Here is a 24,057-nt window from a genome sequence, read left to right on the forward strand (position 1 = left end):
TAGGTGGAGTGTCAGAATCACACACAGAGGAGGGAAACTAAACCGGAACTGAGTTGGGACCTGTCGCCAGAGACGGCAACACGGAATTTGCAATGTGAACTTCACCAGGTTGAGTGCCTGCTCAAGACAGACACATATTCTCCAGAGGAGTATTTTTAACAAGATCCAGATCTAAACAATGGAACTGCCACAGTATCCAGGATACAACAGAAAATTACCTGTCATGCAAAGAACCAGGAAAATGTGACCGACTCCCAAGAGATATGACAATCAACAGATACTGGCCCTGAGTTAATACAGATGTTGGCATTTTCAGACAAAGATGTTAAAGCAGCTATTACATGCTCCAGGAGATAGAGAAACACACTTTAGGTGAATGTAAAGATAGATATTTTCAGCAGAGAAACAAACTATGAAAAAAACCAAGTGGAAATTCTGAACTGAAAGGTACAATACATGAGATGAACAAATTCCCTAGCTACAATAGCAAAATGGAGATGACAAAAGAAAAAGGCAGTGAACTTAAAAGACAAGTCAGCAGAACTTGTCCAAACTTAAAGAGCAGACAGGGAAAAAAGAGACTGGGAAAAATTGAACATCTGAGAATTAGGGACCCACGGATGATACCAAAAAGTTGAGCATACAAGTCATCAGAGTCCAGAAGAGGAGAAAGAAACTGAGGCAGAAAACTTAATGGAAAACATCCCAAATTTGGTGAAAGACACACATTTACAGATTCGAGAAGCGTGGTGACCTCCAACAGTTATATTCAAAGAAAACCATGCTCAGAAACAGAAACATCAAAATCAAACTACTGAAAGCTAAAGATAAAAAGTCTTGAAGGCAGCTAATGAAACCTGGAACACTACATGCAGGAAAGCAATGACTTGAATGACTGCAGAGTCCTGGGTGGCCGGAAGACACTAAACACACTGCCAAGTCCTGAAAGAAAAGACTGCGGACTCAGAAGCCTATATCCAGGGAAAATAGGTTCAGGGACGAAGGTGAAACGGATATCCTCGGCCGAAGGAAGACTCAGGAAGCTTCGTCAGCAGACCTGCCCTAAAGAAATGCAGAACGAAGTTCTTCAGGATGAAGGTAAAGGACACCAAAGGGAAAACTGGATGTTCAGGAATGAAGGAAGAACGGAAAACGTTAACTGGGTTAATATAAAGGACTTCTTCTCTTCTTTAAAATGGGTGTGATGATGGAAAAGATGGGCAGGAATAAGACAGGTGCTGTCAGGGAAGACTAAGCTACGGTAACAGAAATTCAGTGATTTAGAAAACAGATTTTTCTCTGACACAGCGGTCAAGAGGAAAGCATTCCCTCTGGCCTTTCCGCTCACGTTCTGTTGGCAACACGAAGTGCAAATCCCGCGGCAGCCACCGGGTTATGCTGACTTCGGAGGAGCAAATGATTGGACGGACAGCTGGCAGCCTCTGCCACAGCAGGTGAGAGAGAACGGCGGCGTTTAGGCGGGAGAAGTACGGAACGACACGCGGCGTGTAAAGAACAATTGATTTTGACGTTGGCGCGTAAATAATGAGACGGGTAGCAAGAGATGAAGCTAGAGAAGTGGGCAGGGCCGATGAGGTCGGGTTTTATTCATGAGGAGGAGTTGAAGCCCGGGCGCCTAGGCAACCACGTCAACTTCCGGCCGGAGGCGAGGCCGCGGTTGGCCAGAAGCCACATTTCCGCCACGTGACCCCGGCCGGCGCGCGGGGGTCGCACGAGGGCGCGCGTCTGGCGCCTGCCGCCCCGCGGGGTGGAGTGCGACTTCGGCCGGACCCGACGGCCGGGCGGGGCCGGGCGCGGCCGGGCGCGGCTGCGAGTGTCGGGGCTCCGCGCCGAAGGCGGCCCGGCGAGGCTGCTTCTGGAGCCGCCGAGCTGGAGCTGGCACTGGAGCCCCGCGGGGCCGCGGCCCCCGCGGCCGGGCAGCGGCTCCTGCAGGCCGAGGCCCCGGCGGAGGAGGCGCGGGCGGCGGGCTCCCGGCGGGGCGGCGGGGCCGGGGGCGCGCTGCGCGGGCTCGTCACGGCGGTGCTGTGCGCCGCCTTCCTGGGGCTGGTAAGCGCGGCGCGGGCGCCCTGCGGAGCCTCCTCCAGGTACCCTGGCTGTCAGCGGGCCGGCGCCGCGCGTGGGGCCGGCGCCGGGGTGGGGCCGGGCGGGCGGGCTCGCTGCGGGGTCCCCGTGAGCGTCGCCGTCTCCGCGCGGGCGTGACGGGGGCCGGAAAGGCGAGGGGTTTCTGTGAGGAAAAAGGCGTGTTTGGGGACGTTCCCAGGGTCCGTCCGCTGGTCTTCGTACGGGGGACTGAGGCGGGACCCGCGCGCAGGGCAGCGCCCCAGACGGGAGTCCTTTCACCGCCTGACCGCTGACATTCTGCTGTTATTCGTGCCTGTAATGCATTTCAGAATATACGGAACTATTCCAAAAATTATTTTAACGTTACATTTCACTGTTAACACAAAATAGTCGTTCAGGGTATGGTTCAAAAAGGAAACAGAATTGCAGCAGAAAGCCAGAAGAATTGAAGAGTTTTAAAAGTTGGGAGTTGTCAAAACTAGAAAAACAGGATTTGGCACACCAGAAGGAGGAGGTTGGAGCCCGTTAGTACTGGTATGAACCTTGTGAACTTTTCTTGACTGTGGGACTTAGACGATTTCCCTACATTACACTGAAGCCTTCCAGTTTTTCAATATTGGGATAAAGTTGATGCACAATATTGTACTGGTGTGAGATGTACAACATAGTGACTTGATCATTGTATACATTTCTAGAGGCTTGTCGCAGTGTAGTTGCCCATTATCACGCTGTTATAATATTACTGGTTATATTCTCTAAATTGTACTTCCACCCCTATGCCTAACTTACAGTCTGCAGTTAGTGTGCCTCTTTATCCCCTTCACCTACGTCACCCTCCCTATGGTGACTGACAGTCTGTTTTCTATTTTTGTGGAACTATTTTGTTTTGTTTTTTACATTATACATATAAGTGAAATCATGGCATTTGTCTTTCTCTGCCTGGCTTATTTCAGTTAGCATAATGCCCTCTAGGTCCATCCATGTTGCTGGAAATGGTGAGGTTTCCTTTTTTATGGCTGAATAATATTCCATTGTAGATATGTACCGCATCTTTATCCATTTTTCTGTCAGTGGGCACTTGGGTTCCTTCCGTATCTTTGCTGCTATAAATAGTGCTGCCATGAACATAGGGGGGCAAATATCTTTTTGAATTAGTAGTTTTTTCTTTGCGTAAATCCCCAGAAGAATTGCTGGGTCATGTGATATTTCTATTTTTAGTTTTTTGAGGGCCAGTTCTCATTCCCACCAACAGTGTAGGAGGATTCCTATTTCTCTGCACCCTCACCAACCCTTGTTATTTCTTGCCTTTCCGATAGTAGCCATTCTGACTGGTGTGCAGTGATACCTCATGTCATTTTGATTTGCATTTCCCTGATGATTAGTGATGTGGAGCATCTTTTCATGTGCCTGTTGGCTATCTGTATGTCTTTGGGAAAATGTTCAGGTTGTCTGCCCATTTTTAATTGGGCAATTTGTTTTTTTGGTGTTGCGTTATATGAGTTTTTAAAATATATTTCGGATATTAGCTCCTTATCAGTATGTCATTTACAAATATCTTCTCATAAAGTAGGTTGCGTTTGCTATGCAGAAGCTTTTTAGTTTGATGTAGGTCCCACTTGTTCATTTTTTATTTCCTTTGAGGGGACTTATACAGAAAAATCCGCATGATGATGTTAATGAAATTCTTACATATGTTTTCTTCTAGAAGTGTTAGTGGTTTCATGTCTTACGTTCAGGTCTTTGATCCACTTTGAGTTTACTTTTGTGTATGGAGTTAGACAGTAATCTGGTTTCATTCTCTTGTATGTACCTGTCCGGCTTTCCCTACACCAGTATTTGAAGAGGCTGCTTTTCCCCATTGTATATCAGTGGTTCCTGTGTTGTATATTAATTGACCATATATGTGTGGGTTTATACCTGGGCTGTCTATTCTGTTCCATTGCTCTGTGGGTCTGTTCTTGTGCCAGTACCTTGCTGTTTTGATTACCATAGCTTTGTAGTAGAGCTTGAAGTCAGGGAGTGTGATCCCCCCAGCTTTGTTCTTTCTCAGGATGGCTTTGGTCTTTTGTGGTTCTGTATGAATTTTAGGATATTTTGCTCTAGGTCATTGAAAAATGCCATTAGTATTTTGATAGGATTATGTTGAATCTGTAGATTGATTTGGGAAAGATGACCTCCTCCTTCCTTTTTAACAGTGAAAAAGGCTACTGTATAAACAAACATTACCATGATTGAAAATGGAAACTCTTCTTTTTAAATTTTAGGGAATGAGTATCGCTATATTGGGCCCGACTTTTCAAGATTTGGCAACAAATGTGAACCACAATATCAGCAGTCTTTCTCTCATTTTTGTGGGCCGTGCCTTTGGGTATTTGAGTGGCTCTGTGATTGGTGGAATTCTTTTTGACAGTATGAACCATTTTCTACTTTTGGGTAAGTGAACACCAATTTTAGCTTTTTTTGCTTTTGTTTTTGCTTTTTTAAGATTGAGGTATAGATACAATATTATACTGGTGTCAGGTGTCCAACTTAGTGATTCAGCAGTCATCTACACTAGCTTCTTTCTGATTTTCAAGTAATTTACAGTTTTTAAAAAAATGAAACATACTGGCTTGTAGAGTTGTCAGCTCAAAGTCGGGGAGTGTTTTGGTGTCCTCCACAGAAGTCAGGTTTCCCCGGCGCCTGCTTTCATCGTGGCAGCTACAGGGAATGTGTGGACAGCTGGATCGGCCGTGGAGGGCTCGGCCATCTGTAGCCTTCCAACCTTTGCAGTGATTTAGGCATTGCCCCAGAATCACATACCCACTGCCCAGAGGACTCTGCTTGCCAGGCTTAGGGCAGATCTCCTGGGGCCACGGGAGGTCAGGACGAACTGCTTGAACGTGCCCAGGCCAGACCCTGGGCTGAGAGTGGAGGTGGGAGGGTGGAGCGGTGGAGCTGTCTGTCCCTGTTGCCCCATGTCCGTGATGACCCCACTGCCTCTCTGCTCACCCTTGAAATAGATGGCAAAGCTTTAACTTGCTCTTTTTGAATAAATTGGCATGTTTAAAGAAAATCTGGATTAATGTAATAAAACTGCTTTGGAAGTAAGGATAGTAATTTACTATCCTTGATGAATAAATAAGTAATTGCTCTAATTTCCACAGTTCTTATGTTTCCCTCCCTATTTCCCTAATTTAAGATATTTCTACTACAATAGTAAGTGCATTTTATTTTTGTCTTTTAAATTTTTACCTCATATTTTAAATTCTTATATATGAAACCTTTAATCTTTGACCCATCTGTTTTGCAGTAAAACTTTGCCTTGCAGTATATAGTTTGATTATTAGCAGTGCTAGACATATGTTCATACTAGGATAACTTATTATTTTATAGTCTGTGAAGATTATAAAAACATTTAAATGGAAATAACCATTTGTAGAAGCTGAACCTCTCATCTACTCATTATTACTGAATTTACTTGACCTGCTTTGTGTTTTGGGGAGTTGTTAGGATGTTGGCTTGTCCACGATGCCTTGCGTGCATATCGTCTCTGCCTCTGACTTCCACCTCTCTTCTCAGGGGTGTCCATGTTTGCCACCACGGTCGGTCTGTACCTGGTCCCGCTTTGTAAGACCGCAGTGTTGCTGGTTGTCATGATGTCCATCTTCGGTGTTTCGGTCGGCGTCCTGGACACAGGTCAGTGTGCTCTTTAGTGTCATCTCTGGAGTAGGGACTTCTGCTAGAAAAAGTAGAGCAGGTGATATTGCCACCTGCAGTGTCCCCTCATACTGACCTACTGAGTTGTCATGGGATCATCTAGTCAGAACCACCTTCCTGGCAGTTACTCTTCTCACCAGGTAGGGTGCCTGTTAACAGTACTTGAGTTTTCTGGTGGGCTAGAGCTCCTTAACTGTAAGAATTGACTCAGTTGCAACATTGGATAACTTAGAATATTGTAATCCTTGCGCCATGTAAAATAGACTCATCCTCTTTCTGCTTGTGATGAACCGTTTCTTATGATACTGTGATTCACTCTTCCCCCCGTCTGTCACTGGCAGGTGGGAACGTCCTAATCCTGGCTATCTGGGGGGATCGCGGAGCGCCACCCATGCAGGCCTTACACTTCAGTTTTGCGCTGGGTGCCTTTGTGGCCCCGCTGCTGGCTAAGCTGGCCCTGGGCACGACGGTGTCTGCTGAAAAGGGCACGGCGGCTGACTCGAGCCATTCAGCCTTCAACCAGTCATCTGAAGCTGGCCCGGAATATCTGCTCGGCATTCCCGACGATATGAATTTACTGTGGGCTTATGCTGTTATTGGTACTTATATTTTTGTAGTTTCCATCTTGTTTTTTGCTCTGTTTTTAAAGAAAAGCTCATGGCATGAAAAGGCAAAAATATCTGCTCAGAGGTCTCGAAGAGCCAAATTCCACAAGACCCTTCTGTGTCTCCTCTTCCTGTTCTTCTTTTTCTATGTGGGAGCTGAGGTGACGTACGGCTCTTACATTTTCTCGTTTGCAACCACTCATGCTGGCATGAAAGAAAGTGAGGCGGCCGGGTTGAACTCCATCTTCTGGGGCACCTTCGCAGCCTGCAGGGGCCTGGCCATCTTCTTCGCCACGTGTCTGCAGCCTGGAACCATGGTTGTGTTGAGCAACATCGGCAGCCTCGGGTCATCTTTATTTCTGGTGCTTTTTGACAAGAGCCCGTTGTGTCTCTGGATAGCAAGTTCGGTGTATGGGGCCTCAATGGCCACGACGTTTCCCAGTGGTATTTCCTGGATTGAGCAGTACACAACCATCCACGGGAAATCTGCCGCGTTTTTTGTAGTCGGGGCCGCTCTGGGAGAAATGGCTATTCCTGCAGTGATCGGAATTTTGCAGGGGAACTACCCGGGTTTGCCGGTAATGTTGTATACCTCTTTGGGCTCATCGGTAGCCACTGCAGCTCTGTTTCCTGTGATGTATAAATTAGCCACCTCACCTCTTGATCGCCAGCAAAAGGACCACAGAAAGAGCGAGGACCAGACAGCTTTGCTCTCTAGCTCTGGGCTAAATGACTGTGAGGAACAGAGTGAAGACGGTGATGCAGAAAAGTGGAATGAAATGGATTTTGAAGTGATTGAAACGAGCGACACGAGGAGGAATTCTGTAACAGGGACGTCTGGAAATACTCTGGTGGAGCCTACAGCTAAAGTCTGCGAACACCCCCCCTCCAGCGAGCCGGTGTCTGGGCCCTTCTGCGGCTAAGACGGCCTCGTCCTCTCTGAATTACGGGGCAGGAAACCAGGGGAAGAGGGACTGGCACCTAGAGGAGGTGGATTGTCTGCTGACCTCCATCGTAACCACCAGTTCTAACGAGGCCAGTCAGCGGAGCGTCAGCAGATTTTCAGCATGCTCTGGGGATCAGAACGTCTAGGTCAGGGTGTAGCAAACGCTAACAAGTTTTGGAACGCATTGTAGTTCCCAGTCTTCCATACGGAACCAGAGGCTGACTAATGTGAAGAAGGCATTTGGTTCAGAGAAGCGGGGCCCGTTCTGCTAGAATAAATCCGCCTAGTAGTAAGTCAGCTGAACAAGTTATCAGTCATCAGTACTCTACCAGGGAAGCTGAGGAAAGTTGTTCCACAAAAGAACACTTTTGAAAATGGACGGTTTTTATTTGCTTTACGCTGTCTGTGGCTTTGTACCCGAGTGCTACCAGCTCATTTGATACTGATTTCTATGAAGAAAACACAGAACAGGGCCCAGCTTCAGGCCTGGGCTGCGGCTTCCTAGCCATCTGGCTGCATGATGGAGGCCCCCCCTTTATCTCATCTCCAGATCCATGATTCTGTAAGTGAAAATGAGATGGTTTTCAAACTAGGAATCCATGTTTTAAAGTTTATGCACAGTGTCTGCTAGAAATCATAAAGGCCACTCTGCTCTTCCTTTCAGATGAGAAGTGAAACAAAATAGTTTTAAGAATGTGCTACTGATAATGAAGACCTATCAGTTTAAGAGGCTCAGTGTTTAATACTTTATTTGAATAATTATTTGAAGAGTACATATTTATAGTACTGTATTTCATTGATTCTAAGATGCATATTTTTAATGTCTCAAATCAGAATGTCTTAAAATCAATGATCATTTAACATTGTGACAATTGACAGTTTCCACATACATATATAAAGTCATGTGTTTTACAGTGTCTTAGATTCAGTAAAATACAGTAATGAATAATGGAGATTTAATTATTTTTATAGGTACTTTGAAAAGTTATTTTTGTATGCTCGTTTTCTCTGTGTTCAAATGGGATTTGGAGTGCTGTGTTCCAATTTTAGACACTGCTTCAGCGTCACTGGGGCGGCAGGCTGTGGACGGCGTCTCAGCCTTGGTGGTGCTCCCGCCCAATGCGGTGCCTGGTGAGCCTGGCCACCCGCCTTGCGGGGCCACCGTGTTGCGTCTGGTTGGCGTCCATGGTGGGAGCTGAGACCCGGCCGCCCGGTGGCATCTGTTCCAGGGGATGGGATTCTCGCGCCCCCGGGAGCCTCCTCCCTGAGGCTGAAACACCCGGGAAATCTAAACAATGGTTAGAAAGTGGCTCGGTGGCCCGCACAGGGCGCCTCCCAGGACACGGCAGGGCTGGTGTGGGCTGCGGTCTGGGCGGTGACTGTGCCCTTCTCACCAGGCGCTGCGCTGATTGCGTCTGACTTGAGCCTGGTTGTGCGCGTCTGCTTCCTGTCATCTGATTTCTGTGAGCTTGCCCATGTTCTTCTCAGCCCCTGCCCTTTGCCTTGCAGCCCTGCCACAATACTGGCCCATGTTGGTGACCTAACAGGTTTGCGGAGGGCGGTGGAAAAATCAGCAGTGAGAGCCCTGTGCACCTTGCTGTCGTTAACCTGCGCTATTCTGGCTGGAGTCTGCAGGCAGCCTCCCTCCATTTACTGCTTTTCCCAGGTTGTTGGAGCCCAGGCAGCAGCAGCGAGAAGGTGCTGGTAAGCTTCCGGGAACACGGCTTCTGCTTGGAGCTTCCACACATACAGGGGTAGCGGATGAGCTCAGGGGGAGAGGATGGTGATAGGAGCATGGAAGAAAATTTGAAAATCCTTGCAGGTTAACCCACCAGAGTTCCACGAACCAGTGACCAGGTGCATGAGATCCAGGTGTTGTTGAGTTTGATAATGTGATTCCATGTTGGAAGGACAGGTGTGGGTAAAATTGTAATATTTCCAGAATATCTCTCCTGGCTTTAGTGCATCTGCATATCAACAGGTGTTCCTCAGGGCTGGAGACACTACTCCATCTCCACATTGATGGGTAATTACCTGGGTGACAAAGGGCCTATCCGAACCTGAGAGGTTAGAGGGAGGGCTGGTTTTGCTTCTGCCAGAGCAGGAAAGAGAGACGGCCCCGGACTTTTATAACTGCCCCTGCAGTTTATAAGCAATAAATGGGTTTTAAACTTTATTTCTCCTTTTCACTGATTTCGGTTTTAGAGGTATTTTGCCCGGGATTTCCTTCCCCAGAGTTACAATAGGACACTCCCAGGGACCAGTACCGCCGGCTGGTGCAGGTTTTCTCCTGCTGAGTAACATGGCCGTAGTTCCGCAGCTTGGAACAACAGCTGTGCTCGCCACTGGGGCCTTGGGTCGGGGATGGGAGCTGGGAGTGCGCCAGGGCCGTGTGCCAGCTGCCCCCCTGCGTTTGTTCAGTCCTCGCTGTGCCAGGCCGGGGCCCCGCTTTGCTGGCTGTCAGCTGGCACCGGGTGGCACCTAGAACCTCTGCGGTCCCTGGCCGTCGCGGCCCTGAGGGTCCTTGCGCAATGTGGCCGCTTGTTTTCTCAAAGCTGGTGGCTGACTCCCCCCAAGCCTGCCGAGCTGGGGCCCCCTATGATGCAGGGCGACCCTGGGAGTGACGCGCCATTGTGTGCCATCTTCTGTGGGCCAGATGCGGCCACAGGCTCTGCCTGCTCTTGGGAGGGGCCATGCAGGGCGGGACTCCCGTGCGGGTGCCTCGGTGTGTCTGCTGCGCTCGGGCCACTGCAGCCAAGGCTCAGGAGCTGAAAAGGTTGGGCCAGGGCAGACCCCCTCGGTAGCCCTGTGGGTGACGCCACGTGGGCCGTGGGGCACTCGTGTGGGGCAGCAGCGCCGTGCCGAGCCTGCAGGGTGTCTGCCGGGCACTGGACGGGTTAACTCAGAGCTGTGCTTCCTGTCTCTTGACATGTTATGTCCTTAACCACCATGCTTTTAATCTGTTCAAGTGGAACTTAATATGAGGGAAATAGGTAAATTTCAGTTTAATTGTATTTTCATAGTAAAGGCCAAGAACACTGAGAGAGAATCTTCAATGACTGTTATTTTTTTAAGGAAGCATCTTTTTTTAAATTGTTTTTATTATAGAAGTAGTGAAGGTATAAAAAGTTCATGGTAGAAGGTTAGGGAAATATGTGGAAAATGAGGGTGGGGCATAAGCATGATCCTCAACACTTAGGGAAGCTCTTAGTTTTCATCAACTTAATTTCCTGAGGCAAGGTTTAAAGGGCTAAGGAAAGTTCCCTCCTACCAGGTCAGAAATAACTGGAATTTCATGTCCAGAGCACACAGACACCACCTTCAGTAGACTGGTTACTAGTTTGAAGAATTGTAGTTTAGTTTTAAAAACCCATGTAATTGGGAGGTGCCCTGTGTTGGAACACAGTCCTAAAAAACATGTGAGACCTAGATTACATGAAAATGATTTTGTTTTAGGTTTATTTGTTGAATAGCTCGGATAACTTTCTCATAACTGGACCTTAGGGTTTACCATAACGAGTTGCTCATTCCTGCCACTTACAAGGTATTAGTAAAAGTAGAGCTTAAAATTCTTAGTGGAAAAAGATACATTGTTCTGGAATGTCCTGTGTCCATAGTGGTATGTGTGAGTGTGTGCAGGGGTGTGAGTATGGGTGTGTAAGTGTGCAGGGTGTGAGTGTGTGCAGGGTGTGAGTGTGTGTGCGGGGTATGAGCGTGTATGGGTGTGTCTGGGGCTGTGTGTGGGGTGAGTGTGTATGGGCGTTTTTGCACATGGAACCACAGATACCGTGTGTTTGGTGTTTCCTTGTGGGTTGCACGAGGGCAGAGGCAGCAGGGATGGGATACAAAACACGGTATGACTCAAAGCTTGTTAGAAGTGTTGCTCTTGATTAACTGGGATTTTTATTAAGATTATTGTAGATTCCCATGCAGCTGTATGTAGGGATTTTTCAGATTTGCTGAGTGAGGACGCTTCCTCGTCTGGAGGGCACGAAAGCCGACCAGCGCTTGTCCTCCTCTAATGTGCGTCAGACTGGATCCAGCGGGACTGGTGGAACAGGCTCCCAGCGGCAGGGGACTCCCACCCAGGCTGACCACGGTTTGGGCTGCAAGGCCCTCTTTTGAAGAGTGTTGAATTCTTTGCTACTTTGGGAATTTCGTTGGTCTTGTTTTAGCATTGCCAAATCTGAGCCTGAATCTCTGGGGGTCTTCAGTACCTGTGCACCCTCTCCTTTCTCACACACACACACACACTCCAGGACGCAGAGTATTCTGAGTTCTCCTCAATCCTCTCTGTTTGCCACACTGGCTGCTGACTATTTATTTCATATGCTTGTTGAATGCCTCCGAGTCGGCGGTCTCTGCAGGAGGTGCTGAGTGCCCGCTGGTAAGGAGATCAGATCCCGTGTCCGTGGAACTTACCCTTGAGTACAGGACTGACCTGTGATCTTACAGGCTGATGAGATATCTACTCTGCACTGCCTGGTAGCCACTGGTCACATTTGGTGAACTGCGCCCTTAAAATATGGCTAATAGGACACAGAAAATGAATTTTCAGTTTAACTTAAATACAAAAATATCTGTGTTGGCTTGTGGCTGCCAGACTGGGCAGAACGATCCAATTGGAGAATCAGGCTGTCAAACAAGCCATCCCCCACGATGTTCCCAAGAAGGCTTTATTTCCTCTCCTCTGGAAACAGAAGTATCTGGGGTCCCGTGTGACCGCTGCCTTGTCAGGTGGCTCAGTGACATAGCCAGGCACCTAGGAAAGGCCTGGTGCTCGTGGCTCGAGACGGTCGACGGCGGCACTTGGGGACGGAAGGGAGGTGCTTGTGCGTGAGGGGCCACGCGGGGCTGGGTGCCCTGGCTGCCGGACAGGATTCAAGCCGTTCCCTTGGCGTGCTTTGGCTCGTTGGCATTCGAGCTGTGTTGAACTTGAGTTGGATTTTTATTCAGGCATAAATAGTTTCATATTTAATGATTAAAAATCTTAACACTGAATTTTTAGAAGGAGAATTATTGTTAATTTCCTAACAATTCTCTGAGGTTATCTGCATTATGTCTTCTCTTGCCCTCTATTTCTGCTGTTTATTTCTTCTCGTTCTTTTGGAGAAGGCCCTTTAGGTTCTTGTATTGGACGTTCGTGCCTGTGTGGTGCCCTCACGTCTGTCTCTGGCCGGTGCGTCTAGTTTCAGAGGCCGTCACGTCTGGCCTCTGGGTTTGTTGCAGCCCGCCCGTGACGCCCTGGGTCCTGTCGGTCAGCGGGGGGCCAGGAGGAGTGTCTGGAAGCTGCTCCGCGACATGAATAGCTTCAGGGTTGGGCTTTTTAGCTTCTGAACAACTTGTTGACATTATAGGGTGCTTCTTAAAAAATTACTTTCAATTGTGTTAAAATATACATAACATTCACCATTTTACCCATTTTAAGTGTGTAGCTGATGGGCATTAGGACACTCTCATTGTGCGGCTGTCACTGTCCCCACCCACAGCATATTTGTCATCTCGAGGAACTGAGCCCCGTACCCGTTAAACTCTGGCCCCCCTCTGCCTGCCCCCCAGGCCCGACGGCCCCGTCTGCCTCTGGCCCTCTGAACCTGAGGCCCCGAGGACCTCCGGCGCGGAGCCGTCAAGGTCTGTCCCGCCGTGAGGACGCCCTTCCCTGGGCAGGGGCATCTGCAGGGCACACCCGTGGGGCCCGCGGCGGGCCGAGCAGCGTCCAGCTGCGGGGGGGTCCTCACCTGCCGTCTCGCACGGGCCTCCCCCGCTGTGGGGATGGTGGGGAGCGCTGCTGTGGGCTGATGTGTAGACAGACACCTGTCCGCACCCTGCTGCCGACTCTGGGAATGTGCCCAGCGAGCCTGTGCGTCCGGGGTGATTCCATCTTTAGTTTTCTTGGCTGCTTTCTTTTCTGTCCTAATCCAGTTTTTCCAGAAGAGACAAACTACTGGAAGAGGACAGGGAACCACACGTGTTTCTTTATGTGTTACTCCAGCTCTAGGCAGGCTGTGGCCCATTACCATCAGCTGGGTGTTGTCGCCACATACCCAGGAAAGACCTCAGGGGTCAAGCCAGGCACCTACCTCAGAGTTTCATTACCTCTGCTCCCCGTTTTTGTTCAGTCACTGAATGAGTGTTGGGGGGCTTATGTTGTTTGAAGTCCTGCTGCAAATGAAACCAAACCTGGACCTTTCGGAGGCTGCCTTTTTGGGGAGGTTTTTGCTGATCAGTTTTGATTTGAGGGCTTGAAAATGATAGTGGTGATCTTGTAGGTTTATTAGCATCTGGATTTAAGACTGCCTTCAGTTTACATGGCTTTGTACAATGTGAAAGCTTGTTTGAGTACAATACTGATATAAATAAATACTGATGTTGGCTTAAGATAAGATTTGTGTCTCACTCATCCACGCTTAAAAAAAGATTATTTGCACACTTTAGGCTGTGAGCACTCCAGAGTACATGCGGTGGTTGTGGTGGGTTCTAAAAGGTAAATAGTGTTTTCACTTCACTTATGTAGAGATGACATGTGACATCTTTGATGACATCTAACATTTTTGGCCCTGAGCTTCTCTTACGTTCATGGTCTAGTTTCTGAACCCACAAGTGCCCCAAGGAAGCTGCCACCCGCTTGGTGCCAGTGCCTCGCTTGGGCAGTCGCCCTGCATGAGGTGGGTCTCTGCTCCATCTCTGCGGAGAGGAGGCTCTCGGACTCGCGGGCCAGGCGGTCCCTGGGGGCTTCGTCCCTCTGAATGGGGCCCAGCGGCCGGCAGCCTGCGGGTAACTGATCACCCCGACCACAGGCGGGCCTGGGTAAGGGTGCCCAACCCGTGCGTGATCCAGGTGCGCGGCAGCCGCCCCAGCCCTTCGCGCGTCACTGGCGTCCTGGGGAAGATACTTTTGAAAGTGGGAAAGTTTAAGCTAAGAGAAACTAAGTGACCCGCTCCCTTGTCTGAGCAGTTACGACGCTCCCGTGTCATCTGACTGCCGCAGTCTCGGCTTCAGCAGCCTGGTTTACAGCTGTGCCCTTTGCTCTGAGCAAGGTCCTCATGCAAAGCTCCCCCGTTCCGGCTCCTCGGAAGCCTGGCACAGACCAGACACAGGGTCCGTGTATAACAGACGGCTCTCGGCGCCGCCCGGGGGGGCGGGGCTCAGGTCACCCCCCACTTCTTCTCCCATGGACCTGGCTGGGCCCGAGGGGGGATGGACCGAGCAACCAGACTACCTGCTCCTGTGGGTTCCCTGGGCCGGCAGGACGGGGGGAGAGCCTGGGATCCACAGGAACTCGCTCGAGGGCTGGCCAGACCCTCCGTGCCCCCCGCTGTGAGGGATCGTGGTTCGGGGGGTGGGATTCTCCTGTCTGCCCACGGTAGCAGCCGTTCCACTGCCTTGGGAAACCAGGTCCAGCAGAACTCGGGAAGAAACTCCTGCGGTGTGACGGTCAAGAACGGGGATTGGGAGTCCTGTTAGCCTGGACTTGAACCCCGACTGCCACCTGCTGCCTTGGCCACGTGGCGTGGCCTCTCTGGGCCTAGATGTTCCTTCCTGGGGTAGGCAGTGAGATTTAAACGAGATACTTGCAAAACCTTAGCATGTTGCTTCATACGTACTGTTACGGGCTGAACTGTACCCCCCCAGATTCCTATGTTGACGTCCTGTCCCCACTACCCCAGACTGTGACTGTTCGGAGCGATTAAGCTACAGTGAGGTCACTGGGGGCCCCTAATCTAACATGCCGCGCGGGAACCAGCCCTCCGAGGCCCTGATCACAGACCTGAGCCTCCAGATTGTGGGAAAGATTTCTGTGGTTCAAGCCACCCATCTTACTATTTCTATTACCATTATTCCCAAACCACTCAAAGGAAAACTTAAGCAGCCACAAATGGGGAACTCTACCCAGAAAGCAATGCTCACTAGTAAAAGACCAGCTACAGAGGAAAATAATAGAGCTTTTTCATAATTATTTTGGCTACAAAGGCCAGGTGGGACACCCTAGGCAAGCTAACGAGGTTATGGGTCACAAGGACTCCCAGGAGTCCGGCAAGTCAGCAAGGAGACGTGTGGCTTGGAACTCACACACCTGGCCTGGCGAGCTCTGCTCAGACGCCACGGAAGGGTGGGCTTCTGTGGACTCGGCCACGCAGTGGAGATAACCAGTGCCCACTAGCAACACGAGAGTGAGATGCAGCAAGGGTGCAGTTGGCGTCAGTGGGTATGCGTGCAGTGATAAGATCGGTACAAAGGTGAATGCAAAGTGAATATTATCACCTTGGGCCCTTCAGCCCCACTGACACCCACTCTCATGCATCTTCTAGAGATGCATCTATAACAAGGGTTCATATGTATATATGCATATGTAGAAATGACTAAAAATACACTTGCTTTATTTTTACTGAGAATAATTGGCATACAAGTACACCTCGCTGTGCTTCACAGATGCTGCATTTTTTGCAAATTAAAGGTTTTTGGTGACTCTGTGTCCAGTGAGTCTATTAGAGTAACTTTTCCGCCAGCATTTGCTCACCCCATGTCTCTGTGTCATATTTTGATAGTTCTCAAAATATTTCAAACTTTTTCATTATTATTTTATTTGCATGGTGGTCTATGACCAGTGATCTTTGATGTCACTATTGTAATTATTTCAGGGTGTTACAAGCTGCTCCCATGTAAGACGGCCAACCTAACTGACCAATGTGCGTGCTCTGACTGCTCTACCGCCCCGTCGTTCCCCGTCTCCCCCCTCTCCTCAAGCCTCCCTATTCCCTGACACGCGACAATACTGAAATCAGGCCAGTCAATGACCCTACAATGGCCTCTAAGTGTTTGAGTGAGAGGAAGAACTGAATGTCTCCCATTTTCATTTAAAGCTAGAAATGATGAAGCTCAGTGAGGAAGGCATGTCGAAAGCCAAGATACGCCACAAGCCAGGCCTCCTGCAGCAAACAGGGAGCCAGCCTGTGAAGGCAAAGGGAAAGTTAAGGCAATTTAAAGTCCTGCTCCAGTGAGCACACAGGTGACACAAGGAGAAGCAGCTTCACTGCTGAGTGGGGGAAGCTTCAGAGGCCTGGAGAGAAGCTCAGACCAGCCGCAGGATTCCCTCAAGCCAAAGCCTCGTCCAGAGCAAGGCCCCAACTCTCTTCAGTTCTGTGAGGGCTGAGAGAGGGGAGGAGGCTGCAGGAGCAAAGCAGGAAGCTGGCCGAGGTCGGTTCACAGTTTAAGGCAAGAAGGCGTCTCCACGACAGAGAAGTGCAGGCGAAGCAGCAGGTGCTGATGGAGAAGCTGCAGCGACTTACCCAGAAGGTCTAGCTGAGAAATTCATGACGGTGGTTGCACTCAACAACAGATCTTCAAGGTAGGTAATAACCCTATGTTGGAAGAAGATGCCATCTAAGCTGTTTCACAGGTAAGGAGAAAAAGTCAATGTCTGGCTTCAAAGCTTCCAGGGAAGGCTGACCCTCTTGTTAGGGGCTAAGGCAGCTGGCGAGTTCAAGGAGAAGCCAGTGCTCACTGACCATTCCAAAGATCCATGACCACACGAGTGTACACGTCCCGCAGTGCGAGTGCCACTTCTCCCCATCATTTCTAGGGGTGGCCCTCCCAAAGGTTGCATCCATTATAACAGATTTCAGGTTCAGAGCAATGCTGCCAACTGTGTCAGATCTAAGTCCAGGGAGAGGAAATCCTGGGGCAAAATACCTCTAAAAACCAAAATCAGTCAAAGGGAGAAATGAAGTTTAAAACCCGTTTATTGCTCACAAACTGCAGTCCAGGGTCCTCTCTTTCCTGCTCCAGCAGCAGCAAAACCGGCCCTCCCCTCCCCTCCCCTCCCCTCTCAGGTACAGGGAAGCCTCCTTGCCCAGGTAATCACCCATTAATATGGAGATGAGCTTCTCAACACCGGAGGAACGATGCAGATGCGCTAAAGCCATGCTTCTTTCTACCTCTGAACGCCTATTGATATGCAGACGTACTAAAGCCAGGTGAGATATTCTGAAATGTTACACTTTTACCCACAAATAGGTTCAATTATTATCAGTACACATAAAAGAGCATTTGAAAAAGCAAACCCTGAGCCTTTTAATAGATACAATCCCTAAGATGTTAATCTCCAACCCACTTATAACCAAATATTCTGAACTAACAAGGCGCTGAGATGTCTCCTTTTATATATTAATTCCAGTTATCAGAGGGGCCTGAAGTCAGGAACTGTGCAGTTTCTGGTAGGAGGAGGGACCATAAAAATACCTAGACCAGCAACCGGCTCATTTAGACCGGCTCCGTCTGCGCACACCTGTAAGTCCGGCCTCTCAGCACCTCTGGGACCCGCAGCACCCGGGGCTGTAGGTGATACTAGTTTTGCTTTGTACACGAGGCGATGGGCGTACGTGCTTCTCCCCCTACAGCCAAAAGGAAATGGAGCTAGAGTTCAGGCTGGACGGTGTCTGACTCCGAAGCTCCACTTCTTTGCAGAAGGTCTCGCCTCGGAGTGGCCGCTTGGCTAAGGTCATCCGACCCCTCACTGACTTCGGGCCCACGCGTTCTGGCTTCACTCCCACCTGTCCACGGACCTGCTGTAGCTCGAGAGGCCATGCAGGTCGCCAGAACTGTTTAGAAAGTTTTTTTTTTTTCTTGTGGTTTCTGTGAAAGACTAAACTATTAACAGCTGATTCTTAAAAGGCAGGGAAAGTAATTATGAAAGTGTACTAGAAGCTTATGAAACATGTTTTTGGTAAAATGTCCTCACAGGTGTTACCGGAAAAGCAGATGGATCTCATTAAAAGGCAGTTTGGCTACAGACTCCAAGGACAGTTACCAGGAGGCACATCCCCGTGGGAAAGCAAACCAGAGGTGCACCCCAAACACCTGACACAGCTAGTTCGGGGCACTCACACCCACCCCCGTTCGTTTGGCTGCATCCAATTTCCACGAGGTTAGGAAGGTGGTTCTGTTGGTCGTATCGTGTCCCCTTAGTGATGACCAAGGTGGTGTTGCCGGTGTCCTGACGGCACCTGGAGGTGGGCGAGGGGCAGAGGACACGTCACCAGTGGCCGCCCCCACTAACAGAATCCCCCGAGGTGATGTGTGTCTCCACGTGGGGACATGACTTCTATCCGATTCCACACTTACTGCATAATTTTCGGGAAAAAAATTCTCCCAGTATTTGGAAGTACCGAGTTTGGCAAAGGAAGGCCTATTTCTGGTGCATAACCAGATGAGCTATCTTAGAATGTTTTTTCTTTAAAAAGTTGGCATTTATGTTTTAAAGACATAATAATGAAGTAAGTTTTGTTTTCCCTCTGGAAAGTCCTGCTTCAAGATGATTGATTATGTCTAAATGAGAATGGCCATGGAAGATCTACCAATAAGCAGATTCTCAGAACTGTAAGGATGAGAGGTAAATTTTTTACCTTTTGCTGCCATTTTAAAAATTTCTTTAATTTTTAAAATTTTGTTATCATTAATACACTTACATGAGCAACACTGTGGTTACTAGATTCCCCCCATTATCAAAAGTCCCCACCACACACCCCATTACAGTCACTGTCACTATACTGCCTTTCCTGTCCCCCCCGCATTATGTGGGCTAATAGGCCATTTTTTAAAATCCTGATTTTGATAAGGGAATTGCAACATCATTTAGGATATAACAATGAGTTACATTCACTTTATTTAAATTCAGAAAGTGTAGGGTAAGATGTAACCAGTGTAGGCTTATAAAACATGAAGATAATGTTTTTAGCCAGATAAAAATCACACCCCCATATTTCATATTTTATTCAATTTTAATATGGTTTCCATTGTTAACTTTTAAAACAAAATGATTTCCAGTTTAGAAAACAATGCACTGACCACATAATTCCTTTTCATTCTATACAGTTAGTTGTACAAATATTCTAAATACACATTTTGTGTTCAACATGATGGTAAATAAGATTAACTGTACAGTACATAAGGAAAGAAAATATTTTAAGTATATTTAGAAGCAATAGAAATGTCTATACAAAACAAGCAAAAATGGAATAAAACTTTTTATTTTTAAAGTATTGCAACAGGCCCACAGGTTTGTGACAAAAGTGTCTTTGCACGGTTCCTCACAATGCCCCGTAACAGCTAAAGCAAGACAGTGGCTTGGAAAGTAATGTCCAAATGCTACGATGGTACTATTATTTGCACAGTTTGATCAAAATAACAACTCTACTCTGAGTCAAGCAAAACCTAGAGGAAATATACCAAACAACATGAAAATCATTTGTATAAAATTCATTGCACGTTATTTTACTCAGTTGTTTGAAAAGTAAAAAAGTGTATTTACAAAATATTTTGCAGTCAAAATTATAAAGTGAATGGATATCTCTAAGTAACACGTCTTGGTACAGACAGTCCAAGGGAACACATGGATGGTTTTGTAAAAAGAGGTTCTTGGTGCTCCGCCCACAGGGAAGTAACCCTGATCTACTCACATGGATTCACACGATGTCACACATACTGGAGCAAATTCAACACCCACGTCATAAAACAATGTGAAGAAGGTGCGAGGAGGACTCTACACGGCAAGGCGGGAGCCACTCAGGCAAGTCGGATTCTCAGTTCAGTCGGCGTGCAGCCCTCACAGGCTTCAGTCCTCACAGGCTAGACGGACAGACACACTGACCGCAGGGGGGCGAGAAGCACCGTGCGCAGCGGTTCCGTGGTGAACGCTGAGGAGCAAACAGCACCTGGACTCCAACACCGACCCCTCAGAACTGGTCCAGCAATCGCCGGAGATATGGGGCCTTGCATAACTCTCTGTTGACTCGGGCGAGTTTGAAAAGTACAGGGCAGTTGAGAGAGACACACGGGACATGCTGGTCAAAGCAGCCTGCACAGTTCTTGCAGACCTGAAAAGCGTAAGAGGGGTGCATGAGACGCCTGTGGGTGAACAAGCCTCACAGCCTCCCCTCCGGCCCATCACAGAGTGCTGGCGAATGACGCACAGCATATTACAGGACGTTCCATCAATTTCCATCTCTTTGAAGCCCAGCCTACCCTGTGTTGAGACATTTCTAAAGAATATGGAGCACAGCCTGGTAAGGATCCATTCCACTCCAGGGGGCCTCTTCATTCACAGCAGACCCATTACATTAAGACCCACATGATAAGCTGCTCCATTACCATTCAAACACTTGCTTAAATGAGCTATAAACAGTATTTTTTCAATTTATTCTTTAAATGTCAATCATAAAAAAGTTATCCACTTATTTCAGAACTGAGAGAAAAGTCAAAGCATGTGAATTTGAAAGCAGAGTCTAGACGAGGCCCCTGACCCCAGCGGCCCCACCTGGGCCTGAGGACACGCTGATGCCCTGTGGGCTGGCACGGCCACCGCAGGCAGAGGGTGCAGGCTCCTCGAGACACTGGGAGCAGAGCTGCCTATAGCCCAGTGATGTCACCTCTAGCAGTTTACCCACAGAAAACAAAATCCTTGATTCGAATAGCCATGTGCACCACTATATTTATCACCACATTGTCTGCAACAGCCAAGATATGGAAGCAACCCGTGTCCATCAATAGATGAACGGATGAAGGAGAGGTAGTATATATGCACAATGGAATATCATTCAGCCATAAGAATGAAAAGAAATCCTGCCTTTGCAACAACATGGATGGAGCTAGAGGGTATTGTGCTCAGTGAAATAAGCCAGGTGGAGAAAGACAAGTACCTAAAGATTCACTTATATGTGAAATCTAAAAACTAAAACTAAAATTAACAGCAGTGGACTCACAGACACTGAGAAGGGACTGGCGGTCACCACAGGGAGGCGCTGGGGCAGGAGGGGGGAGAAAGGGGCACAAACATTCCTGATCACATAAGCTGGTTGCAGGGATGGAAGTACAGAGCAGAGAACACAGCCAGCAATCCTGTGACACCTTCCTGTGCGGACAGACAGCGACCACACCAGGGAGGTGGTGAGGATGTAATGATGTGGGTAACAGTGAACGACTGTGCTGTACTTGAAACTGATATAAGGTTGTATATCAATATAACTGTATGTCACATACACTAACGCCATTTCCCAACCAACAAATCAGAATCTCTGGGAATGAGGGCCTTTTTAGGGCTTCCAGGTGTATAAGATCTGATCTAAAGGAAAATAAGTTGTAAGAGCAACTTTCAAAGAGAAGCATTATAATGTCTTATACAATGATCAGATTTTAAATATGTAAAGTCTCAAGACATACATACAATTAAAAAAAGATTATAAAACATGACACACACAAAAAATTAAAAAGGATGCTAGTGTGGACCCCAGGGGTTAAGAAAATGCAGGCTGGTTTCTTATATGGCTGGTGTAACCAAGAGACTAAAAAAAGGCACCCAACACCGACCACTCTCCACTTTTAACGTCAGATCTGCTCCAACTGCTTAATTCTCTATGTCCATGAGCTTCTGTTCAGAGACGTCTCATGGGGAAACCAGTTTTTGTCTTTTGCTCCAGTATCTTCCAGGCACCTGAGGGGCACGTTCACCGCAGCACGCTGCTCACCGCGCCCAGTGCGCTCAGGCCCGGCGTGCCATCCGCCACGTACATCTCTGCCCTGAGACGCTAATCTGTTTCCCAAGATAGGACGTGCGCGTCACTCCCTGCGCTGCAGCCACATTCAGGAGCCAGGACAAACTGCCCCCTGGGGCTGGCAGGTGAGCCAGGATGGAGTCACGCGCCTCACTGAGCTCAGCTCAGTTTGCTTCAGGATCCTTCACCGGTGACTCAGACCCTGGGCACTGCAGCTCAGTTCTGCTTACATTTAAAACTAAATACCACAACCTGGACACTTAGCCTGTAAGAAGACAGATGTTTACAAAACCTGCTTCAAGCTCTACCAACTGTTTCTTTTTGCAACTCTCTGGCTTCCCCATCCTTTCAAAAAATTTCAGTCAGATGCTTTATTTTCATTCATTCAGTTATTAAAAGTGCTTAAGATGATGTATTTGTCTCTGAAATCTGCTATGGCTGTTTGGAATTTTACATGTAGTTTCCTTTAGTAGGGAATGTTAAAGTTTTAAGTAGGAGGATCACTTTGTTTTCTGAGTTTATAATTAATATAACTCAAGAGTTACAGTTCTGAGTTTACTAGCCTTATAGCATTTTATTGATAAAGTGCTCTTTGTAATGTCTACTTCTTGAAATTTTATTAAGACTTCCTTTACAGACTAGGTTATGGTCAGTTTTTCAACATTCCATAAACACTGAAAAGGAAGATATCTTCTCTAGCACTGGGCTGTAAAGTCCACCTTACAATGCTGGGTGGACCTTCCATGATTGTATCTCTGGTCCCCTGGTCTTGGGCTGTGACAGATTTTTCAAATGCTCCTATCACTATGTTTCTATCATTTTTTATTACATCTCCTGTTTTTTCTACTTTATAAAGATCCTTACAGATTATTTACTGTACAGGAGACACATTTTAGTGCTCTTAAAAATCTCTGAAGTTAATAATTCTTGACGAACCATCCTTATTTGAAAACAACATCACTTTTTAAAAACTGCACTTATGGAAGGAGGGTTCTGGTCACACTGAGAGCACCAGTGGCGTGGTGCACGTCACTGAGAGCAGGAGAGAAGGGGTCCGCGGAGGGGCCCTCTGGGCCTGGATGTCGGCAGAGCCAGCGAGGGGTTTCTCTGAGGGGCGGCTGCCGCCGTTGGGTCAGCAGCCTATAAACAAGCTGGGATGCCGGGCGGCTCAGCGCCTGTGCTGACTAGGACCACAAACAAGTGCGAAGGGGCTGAAGGCTGGTTGGCGGTCACCCCGGTGACACACTGCTGTTCTAGCCGCGTTCGGAGGGAGCTGCTCCTCCACTTGATGCACATTCACAGGCCAGCACAAGGTGCACTGCGGCCAACTCAGAGCGAGAGGCCGGGCTCTCCTGCTGTGCAGAGGGAAGCCAGACGCAGAATCTGCAAGGCTGCGTCTGACTCGGGGTTCAGGCTGATTCCTCTGGGAAGGTGATTTGCGGGGTAGAGAAGAGCAGCCCAAGGAGAAGGGACAGGTGTTCAGAAGCCAGGAGAAATTAAGGTGCATTCCTGGACCTAAATGAAGCTCACTATGGTATATGTGGAGGGTACATGTGACAGGGAGAAGGGCAAGAAACGGTGACAGAGAGGCAGCAGGTAGGGGCTGGGAGGGGGAGAGGCAGAGGGCAGGACAGGGAGAGAGAGAATGCAAAAGAGCATTCCCCTCGCAGTAGAGCGGACGGGACGGCAGGTCAGGGTTCAAGGCTGCTGCAGGAGTTTAGCAGAGAAATAACAGTGGTTGGGACTTGGATGTTAACAGAAGGGAAGGAAAAAAGGGTATTTAAGAACTATTTAGGAGATGGAAGGGGAAAAGCCACCTTATTCCAACAAGCTTAGCTTCTGCAGTTGCATCAAAATAATTCTTTTAGATTCTACTGCCCTTAATGAGCTCTGGGCGACTGGCTATATTCTCTAAAACTTAAGAGTTTTTGCCAGTACAAACTGTAGCAGCCAGAATGGTGCAGAAGAAACTGTCCATACTTCACCAGCCCTTAATCACCTTTCTACATCATCCAGAACTCCCAGAGCCCCCGAGAGACGGTCCCGCTCCCTGCTCCCTTGTGTGGCGGCTGGGCTTCCCTACGAAGGCTGCGAGTCTCTCCTCTGTCTGGGCTCAAAAGCTGCTTTACCTTGAGGCCAAGGGACATGGCAACACTAGGACGTCCAGACTAGAACCCTG

At 48.4% G+C, this 24,057-nt stretch overlaps 2 protein-coding genes across 3 annotated transcripts in view; one reads left to right on the forward strand and one right to left on the reverse strand.

The window, feature by feature from the left end:
- The first annotated feature begins 869 nt into the window (after window positions 1–869).
- MFSD4B (major facilitator superfamily domain containing 4B) lies at window positions 870–22,289 on the forward strand. Its single transcript, XM_036902859.2, has 9 exons — window positions 870–1,098; window positions 1,619–2,067; window positions 4,347–4,515; window positions 5,644–5,760; window positions 6,123–9,036; window positions 17,163–17,306; window positions 17,507–18,256; window positions 18,632–18,721; window positions 21,804–22,289. Exons 1-5 carry the CDS (start codon window positions 870–872, stop codon window positions 7,307–7,309), a joined length of 2,151 nt encoding a protein of 716 aa, XP_036758754.2. The 3' UTR covers window positions 7,310–9,036; window positions 17,163–17,306; window positions 17,507–18,256; window positions 18,632–18,721; window positions 21,804–22,289.
- Window positions 19,087–24,057, reverse strand: part of REV3L (REV3 like, DNA directed polymerase zeta catalytic subunit) — a 169,275-nt gene continuing 164,304 nt past the window's right edge. For both annotated transcript variants that reach the window (XM_036902980.2, XM_036902981.2), the window contains exon 32: window positions 19,087–20,204. In XM_036902980.2, the coding sequence (XP_036758875.2) occupies window positions 20,064–20,204 (141 nt within the window). In that variant the 3' untranslated portion in view covers window positions 19,087–20,063. The remainder of the gene's footprint in view (window positions 20,205–24,057) is intronic.

The sequence above is a fragment of the Manis pentadactyla genome, chromosome 12 (assembly GCF_030020395.1).
Source record: "Manis pentadactyla isolate mManPen7 chromosome 12, mManPen7.hap1, whole genome shotgun sequence".
Lineage (NCBI taxonomy): Eukaryota > Metazoa > Chordata > Mammalia > Pholidota > Manidae > Manis > Manis pentadactyla.

What these genes read in the sequence shown, in the direction of transcription:
- MFSD4B (XM_036902859.2), top strand. Translation starts at nt 870, where the DNA reads ATGCAGGAAAGCAATGACTTGAATGACTGCAGAGTCCTGGGTGGCCGG. An exon ending in GCGCCGCCTTCCTGGGGCTG is followed by an intron (nt 2,068 to 4,346) that starts GTAAGCGCGGCG and finishes TTTAAATTTTAG; the next exon opens with GGAATGAGTATCGCTATATT. An exon ending in GGTCGGCGTCCTGGACACAG is followed by an intron (nt 5,761 to 6,122) that starts GTCAGTGTGCTC and finishes TGTCACTGGCAG; the next exon opens with GTGGGAACGTCCTAATCCTG.